The following is a 20,462-nucleotide window of genomic DNA, read 5'->3' as shown; positions in this document are numbered from 1 at the left end:
TTAGTCCAATCTAATGATTTCACAACATATCTCCTCAGTCAATTACTCAACCTAACAAACTTCACCATAGAATATGTCTCATTTCTAAGATCAATCTCTCACACTGTATAGAGTAAGACACTTAATTTGGAATCCATTTTCTCTTCTCATCTGAGAATGAAAACTAATCGATCTGCAGCTCCTGAATTAAGCACTCATAATAAATATCTTAACATGTATGTAGGAAAAACTCTTTTTGGAAACCACCCAACCAACCTCAGGACTCTTCCACAGCCCAAAAGTAAAAATAAAAAATGAATCCCTCCAGAAACACATCTTCAGTGTATGTACTTGGAGCTGTGTGCCAGGCTGCAGACTTCGCCCAATGCACTACATGAAAGCACTGCATTTCCAGGCACTGACAAGCCGGTTTATTCATAAAATAAAGCAACAGTTGGGCAAATGTCAAATGCCACACTAGAAAAAACCTGACAGTAAACTGAAACCCATTAACATAATGTGTTGGGCATACAATGGTGTCCTGAGTGGTACGAAAAGTTGACTTTTCTTAAATTTTCATCTTCATCCCAGTGTATTCAACAAAACCGAAATATTTAAGGTAAACTGCTCAGTTAGCAAGTAACTTTTCAAAGTCTGGCTGACTAAAATTCAGATTACTGCCTTGCTCATGGGCAACAAGAGAAAGCGGCCAATAAAGCAGCTTTGTGTCCCTAAACTGGCAGTAACACAGCAGCGACAGAGGCTGCACTACCCTCTAAAAGGGACGCACCTCCCCGTGTGTTTATCACGACTTCTGTAATAGGTCACGATTATCAGATTGTCTCCACCACTAGACTCCAAGTTCCATGAAGGCAGGGACCATGGCTCACCACTGTAGCCTCAGCACCCAGAGCAGACGCTCGATGAGTATTTGCTGCAGATGGACACGGAGAGGGGGTGAATCCGGAAGGGAGAAGGGAACTCCGAGGGTAACCCCGAAGTCCATAGGGTGCTCCTTCGCCCGCCCCTCAGGCTCTTGCAGCGTCCCCCCAAGTTCTCCCGGGAGCTCCCCCAAGTCGGCCAAAGGGCGCAGCGCGGAGGAGAGCGGCGACCCGCGCTCCGACTTCCCCTCGGCCTCCCGCGACCCGAGGTCGGGTGTGCACGAAGCAGCCGCGGCGCGCTGGGCGGGGCGACGCCAAAGTAACTCCGGAGCGACGCGCGGGGGGCCGCGGGGGGCGCCGGCTCCGACAAACAGCCCTTCCCCGCGCGGCCGCTGCCGCCGGGCGCACGCGCCCCGCCGCCCGAACGCCGCCCCATCCCTAGAGAAATCCGGCGGCGGTTACTTGGGCTTTTGTGCTTGTAGGAAAGAGCCCAAACGCGTGAAGGACTCCGTGGGAGAACCGGTTCGCCGCCTTCCGCCACCCACTCAGGCACAGCCCGCGGCTCGGGTTCCCACACCCGACCGCCTCCCAGCAGGCCCGCCTCCGCCCCCGGCCCGGCCGACTCCCGGGCCGGCCCCCGGTGGCGCTCCCAAGGGCAGGATGGGCCTGGCATCCCCTACCCCGCGAGGCTTCACCTTCTGAATCGCAGCGGGAGTGATCTCCCCCTTGCCTCGCTGCCTCGGGGCTGCGAACGCCACAGACATGTTGCCGCCGTCACCACTACGGGCAAGTCCCGAGCGCTCCGGGTGAACGGCAAACTGGGGGAGAGACGCCGGCCTCTCGGGCCGAACCATCTCGGGAATGCGGGGAGGGGGGATGCTCCGGCGCCGAAAGAAGAGCCGGCCGGCCTGGCCTACAGGAGTTATTCTGGCCCATAGAAGTGCTCTTTCGGCGCGTTACCGGGGAAACACAGTCCCGGTAGCACTGCCCTGTTCTTGGTAGACCTCTCGTCCTTCATCCTTTCCTGACCCGCCCCCCCTCCCGTTTGAGCTAGTGGTAGGGCCGCGCCCCAGTCCTCCCTCCGCTTCAGCGATTCAGGAAATGGTCCCGCCGCCGCGGGAGAAGGAGAGGCTGGGGCAGACCCTGTCACAGGAAATGCGAGCGGCCCGAGCCGGCCCGCCCCTTTCGCGCGGGTGCAACTTGCCTCCCTCTCCTGCGCGCTGAATCCTCCCTCCAAGTGCGTTTGCGGCGCTCGGCTCTAGATCTGGTTCAGTTTTTCCAACTTCATCCTCACCCCCCGCCCCCGGGAAGAAGTGGCTGCCCCGGGTTGTCCGGGCACCGCCGAGGGGGAAGGAGGGTCAGGACCCGCTAGTTCGTGCAAACCCGTGGAGCGCCTGCCGAGATGAGCAGAAGTGGAAGGTGTGGGTGAACGCGGATTTGCTGGTTTAAACCGCTCGGCTACGCCCCAAAGGCGCACCTCACAGTCCACAAGTCTCGCACGCACACGCAGGCGTGCTTAACAATTGGCAAGTAAGCCTGACCCCAAATCAAGAAACGAAGGCTGTGTCCAGTACTCAGGGGCAGTCGGCCAACTTGGCTACAGAGTCCTTGGAGAGTAGTTCGCCTCTTGGGACAAGCGCTTGGCAGAAATGTGCGTCGATTTCGTCTGACATGGATCTTTGGGATTAAGTTTTGAGATCGAGCACCCTCACACTTTTACAATTATATACTTAATGCCTTGTAAATTAGGCCAGAGTTGCCAGGCTTCAAATCAGTGTGAGGGGGGGAAAAAAAAACCCAAAGCTCTCGAATTATGGCAGGAACGGGAGCAAATGTGGGTAATGTGTTGGCGCGGGGTGGGGGTGGGGGGGCGAGAAGTGGTCGAGGTTGTAATTATCCTGTAAATTTGGACATCCATGTGACACAAAGGAAACGTTTATGTAAAATGTCACCCAACAGTAATGAGACTCAAAAATCAGTCACTTCGTTTGTATGTAAAATAAACTGGAAAAATTAAGCTAAGTGTTTAAAATTTTTGTTTCAAATATATGCTCTTCGCAAGAGGTCATAAGTTTCATTCATTAAGGAAATGTAGGTGCATTTTGTGTGCTAGGCTTTATGCTAGACACCTAGGATACAACTGTGAATAAGGTGAGCATGGAACCTGCTCTCAGGGAGTTTATATTCTGATAGGGCTGACAGATTAGAAACAACAAATATATAAGTATGTAAACTTCTAAGAAAGACTAGATGCCAACAAGGAACTGACAGAATGATGGGCACTCACGAGTCAGGGTGGGAAGCCTTCTCTGTTAAACTGACATCTAAAGGATGGAAAGACTTAAGCCATCCTAAGACTAAAGGAAGAGAATTTATACTCCTACTAATAACAGTTTTTCTTAGAATTCTTGTGTTTCACTACCCTAAGCCTTGGGGGGGGGGGAACAAGTCTTGTCCACCATTAACACACTATGGCCAACACCTGGCTTTCATCATCATGTCTTGATGTTTACACAAAAGCACCTTGAGGCTCCTGGCTGGCTCAGTAGGTGGAGCGTGTGACTTGATCTCAGAGAGTAGAGATTACTTAAAAATAAAATTTAAAAAAAAAAGGTACCTTAATTGTTAAAGCAATATTTCAGTAGGAAAAATGAAACATGATCCTACTGCTCCAGTCATATCTGCTGGTAAGATAGCACCAGAATCTTAACAACATGAACCAGTGGGAATAGTTGTCTGAATTTCTATATTCCAGTTTAAAAAAAAAAAGAGTGCCAAGGAGACTTCTATTCCAAGGAGGTACCCAAAGATAAGTACCTTCTTTGTTTAACTTATAGCTCCCCAACAATAGAAAACGAAATTAACTGAAAATGGGTAACAGGTCAGCCCAAGGTGTTTATTCCTTCAGAGTAGCAGGTAGGGGCCTAGGGTACTAGGCATGAATAACCACAGCCTTTTCTGTGATGGCATGTGTGCCATAAAAATACCGTTATTTTCTGTGTCCATCACATGACATCGATAGGAGGGCATTGGAGTAAAGATCCAACCAGAAATCAAATGATCTCCATAAGAAAAGAAACTTTAAAGGAACCCCATGTTACTCTCAAGCTTCCTTCCTGTCCCATTTAACCATTAGTTTTGGGGAGAGAGGAATCCCAAAATATAGACTGAGTAGTAGCAGATTTGGGAGAAAAAGGAGAATAAAGAGTACCCAGCATTTAGTTAAGGAGAAAACAGGGAATGAAGATGGGAAGTTGACCCAAATCTCAGAAATGGCTCTAGGAACTTAAAAAAGAGCTACCATGAAGGGGGGGAAATCGGTGGGGGAGATGAACCATGAGAGACTGTGGACTCTGAGAAACAAACTGAGGGTTCTAGAGGGGAGAGGGGTGAGGGGATGGGTTAGCCGGGCGATGGGTGTTAAAGAGGGCACGTACTGAATGGAACACTGGGTGTTATACGCAAACAATGAATCATGGAACACTACATCAAAAACTAATGATGTAATGTATGGTGATTAACATAACATAATAAAATTTAAAATAATAAAAAAATTTTTTAAAAAATGAGCTACCCAGACAACCATTTCCCCAACAGAAAATCAGTCCCATTATTTACATTGGTCTTGGACTGAGCCATCTGAAGAAGAAATTGAGGTCATATATCAATGAGGTGAAAGGTTTTTTAGAATAATCCTAATAGAACATATACAGTGGTTTAGAATAAGTAAAATAATCTGCATGAACAATTCATTCTTGATTATTCACGCTAATGAATGAATGTAGACACATTTAACAAAAGTAAGAAAATTCTCCATGTTTGATTTTTCAAATATTCTAGTTTTTTTATTTGTATTACATGAATTGTTTGTATTCCTTAAATGTATTTCACCAAACAAAGTGAGTGCTCTAGAGATATCCTCAATATTTAGTAAAACTATATTCATGGCATTAAAAATTATCTTAATCCACAAAAAATACATCATGTATAGATAATTGAGATTACTTTCATATAAGCATTTCTTTGATATGTATTGTTTTATGATTAATTGAATATCCATTCTATAAAGTTTGCTGATATTTGAAGCCTCTGTGCTGCCATAAATTCCTTGAATACATGGGGAGGCATAGACCAAGCCTGTCTGCTCATAACTGGACTCAGAGCAAAACCCCTCAGGTAGTATCCTTCAAAATATTTCTGCTCACTGCCTCCATGGCATTTGATGAGTCATTTTGAGCTGTGGCTTCCACAGATTTCAAGACTATAAAGAGAACAGCATCATTATTCTAGGCAAAAACAAATCATCTTTCCCAATTCTTACCAAAAGACTTTATTTTCAACTGCAGAAGATTTCATTCAAAGCAGACCGTAACAAAGTCTATCTGGGGCATTTCCATCTCTTACAGTATCAAACATTGAATGAATTAAGGAGGAGCTTAATCAAATATATTTGGCGATGTAATGTTAAAAGAAAGTATTGCTTTTTTAAAAAAAGTTTCTGTATGAAGCTATATTCAATCTTAACCTTACTGTGACAAATGCACATGTTTGCAGTTCCTAGTTCCACCTTATGGCATGATACTGGGCAGGTCATTTTTGTATTTCATTCACTTTCCTAAAAAATAGCCACCCTATCTAAAAGGCTATTAGAAATAATAGTGTTTATTTATTTAGCATTTATTATGCACAACCACTGTCTAAGTGATTATCTCACGTTAGACTCTTTAAAAAGTTTCTCCCAATTTTAATGGGTAAAATATGTAAAAACACATAGTATATTGTAAATTACTAAAGAAGAATAAAATTTGAACTTAATAATCTAATAAAGAGAGAAATATATACTTCAAGACAAGAAATGGTCTAAAGTAAGGGATATGCAGTCTACCCTTAAGAAATTTTTGGGCTAGGGGCACCTGGGTACCTCAGTCGGTTAAGAGTCTGCCTTGGGCTCAGGTCATGATCCCAAGGTCCTGGGATCGAGCTCCAGGAGCCCCGCATCGGGGTCCCTGCTCAGGGGGGAGCCTGCTTCTCCCTCTCCCTCTGCTGCTCCCCCCACTTGTACTCTCTCTCTCTCCATCCAATAAATAAATAAAATATTTTTAAAAAATGTTTTTATCAGGCTAAAACAGAGATCAAATGGGATTTTTTTCCTATTTAGCATGTTCTCTGACCTATATGATATGTGGTTACTGTATCTGTAGTAAAAGAATAACTGTTATTGAACAACTTCACAATTATAGACAGGATTATAATAACTCTTGAACAATATGGCTTTGAACTGCACAAGTCTACTTATATGCAGACTTTTTTGACACAATACAGTACTATAAATGTATTTTCTCTTATGATTTTCTTAACATTTTCTTCTCTAGCCTACAGAATACACTAGATAATACATATAACATAAAATATGTGTTAATCAACGGTTTATGTTATCAGTAAGACACTTCTGGTCAAAAGTAGGCTATTAGTTAAGCTTTGGGAAAGTTAAAAAGTTATACATGGATTTTCAACTGCATGAGGGGTCGGCACCCCTGACCCCTGCATTGTTCAAGGGTCAACTATACTGCTTTTCCTATGAATTGTTAACTTTCTTATGAATGGGTGTGATAGGCAGAATAATTTCATCCTCACAGAGATGACCACCTCCCAATCCTCAGAACCTATAAATATGACAGGTTATGTAACAAAATGGAATTAAGGTGTCAGACAGAATTAAGGTGGTTAACTAGCTGACCTTAAAATACAGAAATTTTCCTGGCTTATCTGAGTGAGCCCAGTGTAATTTACAAATATCCTTAAATAGGGAACAGTGAAATTAAAGAGTTAAAAAATCAGTGAGATGGCATCTTGAGAGAAACTTGACTGGCCATAGCTGGCTTTGAAGATGGAAGGGGGTCATGAGCCAAGGAATGTGGGCTGCCTGTGGAAGCTGGAAAAAGCAAGCAGATTCTCCCCTAGAGCTTCCAGAAGGAACACAGCTGGCTAACACTTTAATTATAGCCCAGAGGGGTTCATTTTAGACATCTGACCTCTAAAACTCGAAGATAATAAATTTGTTGTTTTAAGCCATTAAATTAGTCATAATTTGTTAAAACAGCAATAGGAAACTAATACAATGTTTTTTCCCATCTAACATTTATGGTTGAATTTTGGGCAATGTGCACTAAAATACTGGTAAGGTCTTCAGTATGTTATGAAATACTGTTCTTATATTAAAGTAACCTAGCAATCATATTTATTATATATTTACTTTAACAGAAAAATAATAGCATAATATTATGGTACAGTCCTGCAGACATCATGATTTCAGCCTTCTGGCCCCCAGAACTGTGAGAGAATTTCTGTTATTTTGAGCCACCACATTTGTGGTAATTACAGCAGCCCTAGGAAACTAATACAGACGCCAACATACTTCAGTGGAGAAAGAATTGCTTTGGAACAGCTAGATATCCATGTTTTTAAAAATTATCTTTGACCTTTTCCTCACATATACACAATAGTTAACTTGAAATAGATTGTAGACCTAAATTTTAAAAGCAAAACTATAAAACTTCTGCAAAAAAACAAATAGTAGAGAATCTTCATGACCCTGAGTGAAGCATATATTTCTTAGATATGACACAAAGGCAAGAAGCATAAAAGAAAAATTTGATAAATTTTCATTAAAATTAAAAACTCTGCTCTTCAAAGATATCATTAGAAAATGAGAAGAGAAGCCAAAATCTGAGAGAAAAGATATGAATTTATGAAACATTAAAACAAAGAATTTGTCTCTAAAATATATAAAGAGCCTTATTACTCAATAAGACAAACAACCCTATTAACAAAATGGACAAAAGACTGGGAGACATTTTAGAATGATGACATACAAGTGGCCAATAAACACACGAAAAGTTGCTCTCCATCATTAATCATCATGGAAATGCAAATTAAAGCCACATTGAGAAACCACTACATACCATTAAAATGGCCAGAATTAAAAAGAGTGACATCATCACATTTTGGAAAGTATGTGGAACAACTAGGAACATTCACATATTGCTAGTGGGAGTAATAATGATACAACCACCCTGAAAAACAACTAGTGATTATTATAAAGTTAAACATGCACTCATCATATGATCCAGCAATTGCACCCTTGAGTATTTATTCCTTACCCAAAAGAAATGAAAATGTATTGCTCACAAGAAGACTCGTATATGAGTATTCATAGCACTTTTAATAAAAACAGTGTTAAGTTAGGGATGCCTGGGTAGCTCAGTCGCTTGAGCATCCAACTCTTGATTTTGGCTTGGGTCATGATTTCAGGGTTGTGGGATTCAGCCCCAAGTCAGGCACTCGGCATGGAGTCGGCTTGAGATTCTCTCCCGCACCCCCCCTACCGCTCACACTCTCTCTCCCTCACTCTAAGCAAATAAATAAAATCTTTAAAAAATAGTGTTAAGTTAGAAACAACCCAAATATTCCACACAGGTGAATGGGTAAATTATGATACATTTATATAATAGAATACTACTCAAGAATAAAAAGGACTGAACTATTAATATATGCAACAAAATGGATGAATCTCAAAAACATTAGGTTGCATAGAAAAAGTCACCAAAAAGAGTACTGTTGGTTCCATGTTTTGGGATGATGAAAATATTCTATATTTTTATTGCGGTCATAATTACATAGGTGTATACATTGGTAAAAATTCGTCCTACTATACAAAATTTAAATATTAATTAAAGTACTTCTGAAGGAAAAAGTGTTGACATTCTTGTTGATATTGCAGTGACTATCTAGATCAATTGGAGTTTGCCAGCTCATGAATATGATATATACCTCCCCTTACCTAGATTTTCTTTAGGTTCTTCCAATAATATTTTAGGTTTTTCTGTGTAGAGGTCTATATGTATTTCCTATACTACACACATGATATCTTTTATATTTTATTTCCTAATTATCTGTTTTTGGTTTATAAAAATACAATTGATTTTATATCAATTATGTGTCTGTCGACCTCCCTAAATTCACTTACTAATACTAGCAATTTATCTATATTTTATTTTGAACTCTTTATTAGGTATACAATTAGGTCATCTAAAAATAATATGATTTTCATTTCTTCCTTTCCAGTAAAGTTTTTTTTTTTCTTGCCATGTACTACTTAAAAAAAACCTCCAGTACAAAGTTAAATAGAAATGAAGAAAGCAGGTACTCTCAGGTATGTTGCTGATCTCAAATGAAAAAAGTTCCAATATTTAACCATCAAGTATGATGTTTTCTGGAGGTTTCTTGTAGAGTCCCTTAGCAGATTAAGGAAATTCCTTTCAATCCTTAGATTATGAGTCAATAAAATTATATGAGACAGTGGATTTTATTAAATGCTTTTCTGCATTTATTGAGATAGGGTTTTTCCCCCTCTATTTCATGAGTCAGCAAACTTTCTGTAAAGGACCAGACGGTATTTCAGGTTTTGCAGGCCATCTAGGCTCCCCTGCAATTACACAACTCTGTCACTTTAACAAGAAAGCAATAATGTAAAAGGATGGGCGTAGTTGTTTTCTAGTAAAACTTTATTTACAAAAATAGGCACAGCAGCAGACCAGATTTGGTTCCTGGGCAATAGTTTGATAACTCCTGTTTTATTCTGTTAATGTGATAAATTACATTGATTGCTTCCTAGAATAACTCAACTCAGTTGTGATATACGTGTAATGTATATTTGTTTGTATATTGCTAGTGTCTATTCATTAATATTTTACTTAGGATTTTTAAGTACATGTTCATGAGTGAAAATGGCCTGTAATTTTCCTTTCTTCTAGTATCCTTAGATTTTGCTCTTAAGATTATGCTGCTTCGTGGGGCGTCTGGCTGGCTGTCAGTGGAGCATGCGACTTTTAATCTCCAGGTCATGAGTTTGAGCCCCATGTTGGGCATTCAGCTTATTTAAAAAAAAAAAAAAGTTATGCTCTTTCATAGTACAAGTATGGAAGCAGTCTCTCTTCTATTTCTGTGATGACTTTATGTAAGATGGGTGTTATTTCCTTCTTAAATGTTCCATAGGATTCACCAGTGATACCCCGAGCCAGGGTCTTCATTGTGGCAATGTTTTATTTATGGATTTAATTTCTTAACAGATTTGGGACCATCAAGACATTTCTCTTTTTCTTGCATTAATTTTATTATGTTTTAAAAAAATTTGCCCTTTTAGTCTAAATTTTCCAACTTACTGGCATAAAGTTACTCATAACTTTTTAATGTCATTACAATCTTTAATAAGGTCCTCTTTTCATTCCTCATATTGTGACTTCTTTTCTCTTCATTACTTCTGCCAACCATTTATGAATTTTTAGCCTTTTCAATGGTTTTCAGCTTTCTTTACATTCCCTATTATATATTTTGTATTTCATTGATTTCTGTTCTTATCTTTGTGTTTCCTTCCTTCTACTTTCCATGGGTTTAATAAGCCGTTTTTTAATGTAACATCTTAACTTTGGTGCTTAGGTAATGATTCTCAGTCTTTCTCCTCTAATGTGCACATTAATGTTATAATTTCCCCCTTAGATACTGCTCTGGCTGCATCACATGTTGGATTTGTTATATTTATTATATTTATATTTTTAATATATTTAAATTTATATCTTTATATATTATATATTTTATGTATGTTTTTTATAAATTTGTCACATTTTAATATTTTTATATTTCATATTAATAATCATATTAATATGATTCCATTGAAAACATTTTCTAATTTCCATTGTAGATTCTTCTTTGACCCATGTTATTTAGAAATAGATTTCTCAGTTTTCAAATACATGGGTGTTTTCTAATTATGTTGTTGTTGTTACCGATTTCTAGCTTAATTCTCTGGGGCCAGAGAATATATTTTCTATGCTTTTACCCTTTTGAAATTTGTAAAACTGGCTTGTCAGCTTACCATATAGTCAATTTTCATAAGTGTTCAGTATTTGCTCAAAAGGTATGTGTAGTCTACAGTTGCTAGGCGTAGTGTTTATATGTGTGTGTGTATATATATTAAACAAAGACTGTGTTCCTTGAATATTTTATATTGTTTTCAATTTATCTGCTTTATTTTATCAATCACCAAGAAAATTATGTTAAAATCTCTGACTATAGGGGCATCTGGGTGGCTCAGTCGTTAGGTGTCTGCCTTTGGCTCAGGTCATGATCCCAGGGTCCTGGGATCGAGCCCCGCATCGGGCCCCCTGCTCAGCGGGAGGCCTGCTTCTCCCTCTCCCACTGCCCCTGCTTGTGTTCCCTCTCTTGCTGTCTCTCTTTCTGTCAAATAAATAAATAAAATCTTTAAAAAAAATCTCTGACTATAATTGTGGGTTTCTCTATTTCTTCTTTAGTACTAACAATTTTTACCTTATCTTGAATATATGGTTGGCATTAGGTACAAATTTTAGAATTAAGTATTCCTAGTAAATTAGATCTTTTATCATTATAAAATATCCGTCAATATCTCTTGCTACGTATCTTGACCTGAACTATACTTTGTTATACTATATACTAGCTCTTTCCGCTTAGTGTTTGCATGACATCTTTTTCATCCTTTTACTCTCAAATTTTCTTTACCCTTTAGTTTAATGTTTATCTCATGTAAGCAGCATATAGGTACATTTCTTTTTATCCAGCCAGATTTATCTTATAATTGAAATATTTATTTCATTATAGAGAACATAAGTATTAATGTAGTTATCTTGAAACCTACTAAAATACGATTTGCTTTCTATTTCCCATCCTGTTGTATGTTCCTTTCTCTTTCTTTTTAGTGTTCTTTTTATTTATTATTATTTCATTATAATAAAGTATTATAATATATGTGGTTATATATTTTTATACGGTTCTCTTAGTGCTCTCCTCAGTGATTACAATATGCATTTTGGATCGATTAGTCAAATATAAATTAGAAATTTTACTTTTTTTTGAAATTTTACTACTTTCTGAAATAATAAAGGGAAGTGTAGAACACTTTAACTTCATTTGTCTTCCTACCCAAATTATATGTTATTTTCTCAATATTTTAATATTATATATATTTGTAAGCCCATAGCAATTGTTTTGTTCAGTTTTTATTTGAGCTTATGCATATGTTTATCCTTGATGCTCTTTATTTCTTCCTCCATCTCCAAATTTCATCTGTGATAATTTTCTTTTGTCTGAAGAACATTCTTTACTATTTCCTTCAGTGGGTGTTTGCTGGTAACTAATCCTTTATGGTTTTGTGTGAAAAATACCTTAATTTTGCCTTCAATTTTAAAGGTTATTTTCACTAGAAATAATCATACTAGCTTTGCATGTATTTTAGCATGCTGAAGGTAGAATTCAATGTTACTATAGAAGTCAGCTGACAGCTGTATTATCTTCTTTTTGGTAATATACCTATTTTTTTCTTTAGATAGCTTTAAGATTTTTCTCAATGTCTTTGATTTACATTGGGTTTATTGTGACTTTTCGAAGTGTGAATTTCTTTTATTTATCTTTCTTGCTGTTAATAGTTTTTCCTAAATCTGTTGCTTGATTCTTTTGCCAGTTTGAAAATTTCTAAACAAAGTATCTTTATATGTTGTTTCTGCCCTATTTTTTTTTAACTCCTATTGTCTGGTACTCTAACTATACCTACCTTTGTTTTTTTTAACATACCCACTGTGTTTTAGATTCTTTTTCAGTGTTCTTTATCCTCTTATCTCTCTCTGCTTTGATGTGGAAATTTTACATATATATATTTTTAATGATCTTCTAATTCCCTAGTTCTCTCTTCAACTAGGTCTGATTTAAGTCCAATTATTGATTTAAGTCCCATTTTAAGTCAACTAGGTCTAATTTTAAGTCCAATTACTGATATTAAGTCCAATTTTAAGTCCTTAATCTCAGTTAATGGTAGTATGCATTTCTACAGTTTCCAAAGCATGCTTCATCAATAGCTCTAGTCCCTGGCTAAAAATCTTGATCTTGTTTTTAATCCTCTGCTTATAATTATTGTATTTGTTTTAAAAATCTATATTTGATAACTTCATTCTCTGGATCTTATATGTCTTTCTATTGCCTGTTGTTTTTCTTGTTCTTTAGTCACACCACTTTTTTGTGTGTGCAAGATTACTTTTAATAGAGCACAGAATACTGCATATTGCAAACTGCAACAGGGGCACCTAGGTAGCTCAGTCAGTTAAGCATTTGCCTTTGGCTCAGGTCATGATCCCAGGGTCCTGGGATCAAGCCCTCCATCAGGCTCCCTGCTCAGAAGTGAATCTGTTTCTCCCTTTCCCTCTGCCCCTCTGCCTGCTTGTGCTCTCTCTCTCAAATAAATAAATAAATAAATAAAATATTTTTTAAAAAAAACAAAAAAGGTCACCTGGGTGGCTCAGTTGGTTAACCGACTGCCTTCGGCTCAGGTCATGATCCTGGAGTCCCGGGATCGAGTCCCGCGTGGGGCTCCCTGCTCCGCGGGGAGTCCGCTTCTCCCTCTGACCCTTCTCCCTCTCATGTGCTCTCTCTGTCTCTCATTCTCTCTCTCAAATAAATAAATAAAATTTTAAAAAAAGACAAGCCAGGAAGGAAAAAATAAATAAATATTCAAACAAACAAACAAAAAAACTGCAACAATTTGAGGTTCTGCATGATGTTATCTTCCTCTACAGAGGATTTACTTTTGCTTCTGGCAGGCAACTAATCTTCTAGGGATACTAGCAATGCTTTATTCTAGTGCTTCCCAACTTTTTGACCTTAGGAATACCCGCTTAAAAATTATTGAGGACCCTGAAGAGCTTTTGTTTATGTGGGTTATATCAATATTTACCATATTAGAAATTAAAACATTTTACTTATTAATTCATTAAAAAGTTAAACCCATTACATATTTACACTTTTCATATATTTCTATTAAAACACCAGCATTTTCTGGGGTGCTTAGGTGGCTCAGTCAGTTAAGCATTGGACTCTTGGTTTAGGCTCAGGTCATGATCTCAGGGTTGTGGCATCAGGCTCTGCGCTCAGTGGAGAGTTTGCTTGAGACGCTCTCTCTCTCTTTCCCTATGTCCCTCCCCCCACCGCTCACACACGTGAGTGCTCTCTCTCTCTCTCGCTCGCTCTCTCGCTCTCTCTAAAATAAATAAATCTTTTCAATAAATGAAAAACCTATATTTTCCAAAATTTAAAAACATTAGTGAGAAGAATGAAATTATATGGGGCACCTGGGTGGCTCAGTTGGTTAAGCGGCTGCCTTCAGCTCAGGTCATGATCCTGGGGTCCTGGGATTGAGCCCCACATCTGGCTCGGTGCTCAGCGGACAGCCTGCTTCTCCCTCTCCCTCTGCCTGCCACTCTGCCTACTTGTGCTCTCTCTCCATCTATCTGTCGAATAAATAAGTAAAATCTTAAAAAAAAAAGAATGAAATTATAAATTTCTTTTTTAATATCCAGCTTAATAGAATACAGCTCGATTCTTAGATCTGCTTCTACATTCAAACTGTTGCCATATGTTATTTAGATTGAAATATAGGGGGAAAACAACCTCACAAAGATATATATTGGAAAATAAAGTATTTGTATAGCCTTTTTAGATCACTCCAGATCAATTACAGTGATTTCAATCATTGGATATTCTTTGTTACTAGACAAACATTCAAAAGGTGGTAGTTTCTTAGTTGAAATTTGTCATCTAAAATCACATCAATGAACTTTTGTACTCTTTTACATTAAATCTGCTAGTCTGTGTAGAAATTTGAATGTTTTTTTATTTATGCATGATTGTGCATGATTTATGCTTTGGTCACTAGAAAAATCCTGGCTCACTGAGTTATGCATATTTTCCAAATGTAGTACTATATAAAAAATCACATTTTAATATGATCACCAATCTCATCAATAAAGTCAATTATTATGGAGAAATTGTCAAGTTCATGGTGATGGATACAAGTTTTTCAAAATTCTAATTTTTGCTTCAAAAGCTTGAATTTTATTTAAAGATTATTTATTTATTTATTTATTTGAAAGAGGGAGAGCGAGAGAGCACAAGTGGGAAGGAGGGCAGAGGGAGAGGGAGAAGCAGGCTCCATGCTAAGTGGGAGCCCAATGCAGGGCTCAATCCCAGGATCCCATGACCTGAGGCAGGTGCTTAACTGACTGAGCCATCCAGGCACCCCAAAAGCTTGAATTTTGGGGCACCTGGGTGGCTCAGTCATTAGGCATCTGCCTTCGGCTCAGGTCATGATCCCGGCGTCCTGGGATCGAGCCCCACATCGGGCTCCCTGCTCCACGGGAAGCCTGCTTCTCCCTCTCCCACTCCCCCTGCTTGTGTTCCCTCTCTCGCTATGTCACTCTGTGTCAAATAAATAAAATCTTTAAAAAAAAAAAAGCTTGAATTTTATCTTTGGAAACACATACTGTCTGTTGTTTTTCTTGAAGTGACAGGCTAATTTTATTCATTTTCAGAAATGTCTGCCCAAATATCTAACTCTGAATAACCACGGTATGTCAGTCACTCTTTCAGGTATAAATGATATTCCATGAGAAAGAGGGTTGGTTCAGCTAGCAACTCAAAGATTTACAAAAGTGCTTTTTCTCAAGCTAACCACCTTACTTTGAAGGCAGCGAACTACCTTATGTGTACTTTCTATTCTGGATATTAAACATACAAGTACTCCTGAGGAAGACTTGATAAAATTAATAATTTGTTGCTTATTCAATGACATTCCTAAATGAAATTGGCAATTTTTTTTAATGAGTGCTTAGTGGTAAAGAATACAGTGTATACTAGTACAGATTGGTGCTACTGCCTTGATTCATACTAAGGCTCCAGCAGTTTTACCCATTTCTTTTGCACTGCAAATGTAAATATTCATACAATGAAAGGACAAAAACCATTTTAGTATTATCATTATAGTTTTGATGTTGCGAATCCCTTGAAAGGTTTTTGAATCATTCCAAAGATCTGTGGACCACAGTTTGAGAAATGCTACTAATGTGGAGCTGCCAAGTGAATGGCCAAGAAAGAATTCTTGAGGCATTTTTGGTGCAAAAGGGTGTTTTTATTATAGCATGGGGACAGGACCCACGGGCAGAAAGAGCTGCACTGGGATTGTGAGGAGTGACTGATTATATACTTTTAGTTAGTGGGGGTTATGGGTAACATAAGTCTCTAAGGAATTTGTGCATGTTGAAAGCCAGGTCTCCAGGACCTTGGAGGGCTAGCTATTGTTAAGATAAGGTGGCTTTTAGTCTCTAATAAAACAACAATATTAAGGCAGCCATGAGTTCCTTGAGGAATGTCACTCTCGGCTCATCTCAGGTATTCCAGTGGGCTGCAAGTTGTAAGGAGATTTAATTTTAGCTACATTTCTCTTTCCTTTGTTCTCTTCATCAACTGCTTTAGTCCAATCTTCAACTGAGATGATGCAAAACTTGGTGTTAGTCCTTGTAAGAAGAGGTCTACTTTTGGTTTACTCTTACTTCCGGGGTGTGGTTCTTTGGGTCCCAAACAAAAGCCTAGGTCATCTTTACCATAATCCTTATACTTTGACAGGCTTTGAAATCCAATTTTTGTCTATCAAAAATCTGCTTCACTATTCACCTAGGCATTACAAATAGGCAAATACCTCAAGGGAAAAATGCTAGGCTTACCCCTGAGAGTGTTCCCTCTCTTCTGAATCTTGGCACCACAACTCCTCATTCCTTGTTAGCTACTTGGAGTCAGAATATATATTTTAAGAAAAGAATTTGTCCAGTATTTCTAGTTGTTCTCAATAGGAGATCTGGGTCAAACTATCAAGACTGCCTTTGCAGGAAGCCTCTAGGCATTAAACTGTTACATTATACTGTTTATAAGTATAAAGATAAACTATGCTTACTGTAAAAATTTTAAAATACAGATGTAAAGTTTAGAACAATAACTTCTCTCTCCTTACCATGTCTCCTCATTCTGTTTCCAATCCCTGGACTCTTGCAAAGAAAACCACTCTTGTCAACTTGATGTACGCCCTCTCACTCTTTTCTCTATAGATTTAGAAATATGTTTGTACATACATTTAAAAAACATGTAAGTGGGCTCATGCTACATTTTTACTCTTCCTAATTTCTCTCTTACAAAATAATCTTAACTTTTTAGTTAGCTCAATGATTAATAACAAAAGTTAACATTTTTCAAGTGCTTATCTGTGATAGGTAATGCCTTCATACAGTAATGCGTTATTTCATTTGCTTTTTACAACAAACTTGTGAAGTCGGGATTATTATCCTTTTACAGGTCACTTTTAGGGAAGTGAAATATAATGTACCTACCCAAAGCCACACTGTTAAGCTGGGCTTTTAAAAAATTTATTTGATTAAAATAGTACCATCTTAATTCCTGTCATTAGAAGAAAATAAAAATTTTCTGCCATTCACAAGGCAGAAAATAAAATTATTGCTTTCCTTGACTTAAAAACGACATATGATAAGTGAAAAAGCGAAATGAAATTTGCAATTTGGAGCTAAATGAAGAGGTTGAAATTTAACTTAGCACTGGTTCTCTGACAGGTTTGAGATAACCAAAATATCTTCGATTTTCTCTTTGTGAAGCCCTACTCTTAGCTGTCCTTTTTATACCCGGAGCGATTTGACACCACCCCTAGGACAACACACGTAGTGGAAACACCGGGAAGTGTGCACCAAGCACTAATGGTAGCAGAGGAACTCGGCCATCTCACAGGCACAGCCGTACACGGGCAGGCGGAACAAGGACTTTTGGGCTGCATCCTGGCCCTGGGCTCCAGGGCTGCCAGAGGACAACTCACGGTGCGTGCGCAAGCACTTCCGGGAGGCATCTCGAGGCTCTGGGCAAGCACTTCCGGGTGGCAGGTGTCAGCAGCTGAGACACTTCTGCTGGTTTTTCTGGCGGTAGCGTCACTGGCACCGCAGGAACTGGCGTAGGCCTGTGCCATGGCATCTCGGTATGACCGGGCAATCACTGTCTTCTCCCCAGATGGACACCTTTTCCAAGTGGAATATGCTCAGGAAGCAGTGAAGAAAGGATCCACGGCGGTGAGCGATCAGTTTCTCCACCACTGCCCCCCCCCCCCCCCCCCGCCATGTCTTCCTCACCCCGCTGCCCCAACCCAAGGCCCTGGTGTAGCGGGTCAGAAAAGGAGAGTCTCCCACTTGTGAGAATTGCTTCGTTCTTCTTATCGAGAGAGATGCCCTTTCTGAAATTTGGGCTGGAAGTGGCGGGATTAAAGTTAGTAGATTTCATAGGTGGGCAGCTGCTTTTGAAGAACGATAGCTACAGACACAAAACTAGGATGTGAGTTGAAGCTTTGATTTTAGAAGAGATAGTAATGCTGTGTCTAACAGGGGAAGAAAAAACTTCTTCCAGCCAATAACAGCCTTCCTGGATGCACATGATCGGCTTCCTCAGGAATCCACAGATGCATGGAAAAGTAACAGTTCCTTCATGTGGGTACTGTTGTTTAATAATAATTACATTAAAAATAGGCCATGCCTGCTCCCTGAAATAGGGACAAATCAATGTAAAATTGAATCTGTTGGCGAGGAAATGGTCAAAAACGCTAAGCCGGTTATCACACACTTCCACCTGTTAAAAATAATTGTCCTAAGATTTTCACCGGACTATTTGGCAGCCTTTTAGAGGCTCTAAGCCCCAAGAATCTCCATTCTTTTGCCACTTTTTTGTTTGTTGTTCAAATAATGCTGAAATTCTTTGAGAGATTATACCCTACTTTATATTTAAGTATCCACATTTCTGAAAAACTTAAGTACTCAGGGTAGCAGTAATATCCCTGACAAGTTTTAATTACATTAATCTCATAGTGACTTATAAAATTTAAAAAGGACAAAATTGCCATGGTGAGCAAGAATCTATTACCCCAAATCCTCTTAAGTCCTAACCTATGAATTCAGAAGGATACTATTTATTTATTTATTTATTTATTTGAGAGAGCGCTCAGGCGAGAGAGAGAGAGAGAGAGAGAGAGAGAGAGAGAGAGAGAGCGCGCGAGAGAGAGCGCTCAGGAGCAGGGAGGAGGGGCGGAGGGAGAGGGAGAAGCAGACTCCCTGCTGAGCAGGCAGCCTGATGCTAGGCTCAATCCCAGGATCCTTGGATCATGACCTGAGCGGAAGCAGACGCTTAACTGACTGAGCCAAGCCACCCAGGCGTCCCTGAAGGATATAATTTAAATCTCTCGAATTTCATGGGCATGTTTGTTGTGCATTTTGGAAATTGAGACACCAGGTATGGAGAATACGCAGTGCATTTCTAAGTCCAGCAGTGTCTCTATTTTTCCTCACTTTGCATACCAACTTAGTTATGGAAGGAAATAATTCACTTTTATTGTAAATCTATCAAATGTAAAGTGGTAAAAAAAATAACACTAGAAAGAATCTTATCATTCTTTAAGTATTCTTCTATTTCATTGGGCCCTCTAGTTTTGCTTCTGTTTTATAAGTAATTTTTTTAGAATTGTAAATTTAAGAAAAGCCTGATGTAGCTTAAACCAAAAGAGTACCATTTTGATAAAAACAAAAAGTTGTATAATCCCCGGTAAGGCATGAAGCATATGGTTAGAAAATAATGCCCAAGTTTTAGAGCCTAAAATAAAGAAAGTAATGGGAGAAGACTGGGGTGTAATAAGAAGCCACACTGGCTCATTTAAAATGTTTTAAGAATGCTATAGAACTGATTGATAGTTCCTTTGTAATCAGCTGCAAAAGGGTAAGGATATAAAAATACCTATAGTGGGCATTTTTAAAGATACATTGGAAGGATGAGACAGTTTTTGTCTCAGGATTCTGAAATTATAATTTGCATCTTTGTATGGAGTTGTTCATTGTGTTTCCGTGAGGGTGCTATGACCTTTTTTGTGGGGTAAAGTTTATAATGGCACTTGCTTATTAAAATATGTCTCAAAATATTCTGTCTATAAACAACATTTGTTATGATGAGTTGCAAATAAGCCAAGGTTGACCAGTTTTGACCAGTATGTGGATGCAATATTATTTAGTAATACAAGAAGTTATAGGGACCACAATTAGAGGCTTGGGTTCTACTTCCTTCTTGGTGATTATCTTATAGCATGAAGTGAGGCAAGAGGCCTGTTTTCTTTTTGCTTTAGTTCCCTTTTCTATAAATGAAAAATATGTCTGAATAACATTTTGGAGAGGTCATACCTTTCTTCTTAGAAAAAAAACAATGAATCCTTTACAGTATTCCCATGAAAAAGGTAAGATTTATTACCATTCCTCATTCTGTCCTTTCCCTGACCCCAAACTGTTACTAGCTCCATGTTTCCTGCTTTTACAAATCTTAGCTTCACGTTCTGGCCATCACTGTCTTCCATAATCCTTATCTACCCTCTTTAATTAAAGGGGCAGCTTCATGGTTTTTCTCATATATGTTTGTGGGTGGAGGAGAAAAACACCTTTATTTATGCCACACTCCCTCTTATGTATCCTCTGAGAATCTCTGCACATTTCTTCTTCTTGATGAAGCCTTCTCTGATCTGCTCCAGCCATAGTGACTCTTATTCTTTTTCTGAACTTAACAATCTGTACCACATAGCATTATAGAGTATCTACTATTTGGCCTCGTATTCAC

At 38.8% G+C, this 20,462-nt stretch overlaps 2 protein-coding genes across 7 annotated transcripts in view; one reads left to right on the top strand and one right to left on the bottom strand.

The window, feature by feature from the left end:
- The window catches only part of SS18 (SS18 subunit of BAF chromatin remodeling complex), an 84,750-nt gene extending 82,512 nt beyond the window's left edge, over window positions 1-2,238 (bottom strand). Inside the window, exon 1 of one of the 5 annotated variants that reach the window (XM_025886607.2) lies at window positions 2,065-2,238. Coding sequence is in view for 3 of the 5 variants with exons in the window: in XM_025886606.2 (XP_025742391.2) it covers window positions 1,556-1,714 (159 nt within the window). In the remaining 2 variants the exon portion in view is untranslated. Of the gene's footprint in view, window positions 1-769; window positions 1,028-1,555; window positions 1,885-2,064 lie in introns of those variants that run through there. The other 4 variants (XM_025886606.2, XM_025886611.2, XM_025886610.2 and 1 more) reach the window with 4 other exon arrangements.
- Window positions 2,239-17,713: 15,475 nt separating this feature from the next.
- Window positions 17,714-20,462, top strand: part of PSMA8 (proteasome 20S subunit alpha 8) — a 41,790-nt gene continuing 39,041 nt past the window's right edge. For both annotated transcript variants that reach the window (XM_025886742.2, XM_025886741.2), the window contains exon 1: window positions 17,714-17,893. In XM_025886742.2, coding sequence (XP_025742527.1) covers window positions 17,792-17,893 — 102 coding nt within the window. In that variant the 5' untranslated portion in view covers window positions 17,714-17,791. The remainder of the gene's footprint in view (window positions 17,894-20,462) is intronic.

The sequence above is a fragment of the Callorhinus ursinus genome, unplaced genomic scaffold (genome assembly GCF_003265705.2).
Source record: "Callorhinus ursinus isolate GAN/ISIS: 27379988/994484 unplaced genomic scaffold, GSC_fseal_2.0 scaffold11, whole genome shotgun sequence".
Taxonomy (NCBI): domain Eukaryota; kingdom Metazoa; phylum Chordata; class Mammalia; order Carnivora; family Otariidae; genus Callorhinus; species Callorhinus ursinus.
The sequence above is the reverse complement of the archived record's forward strand: the minus strand, read 5'-3'. Positions and strand labels throughout refer to the sequence as shown.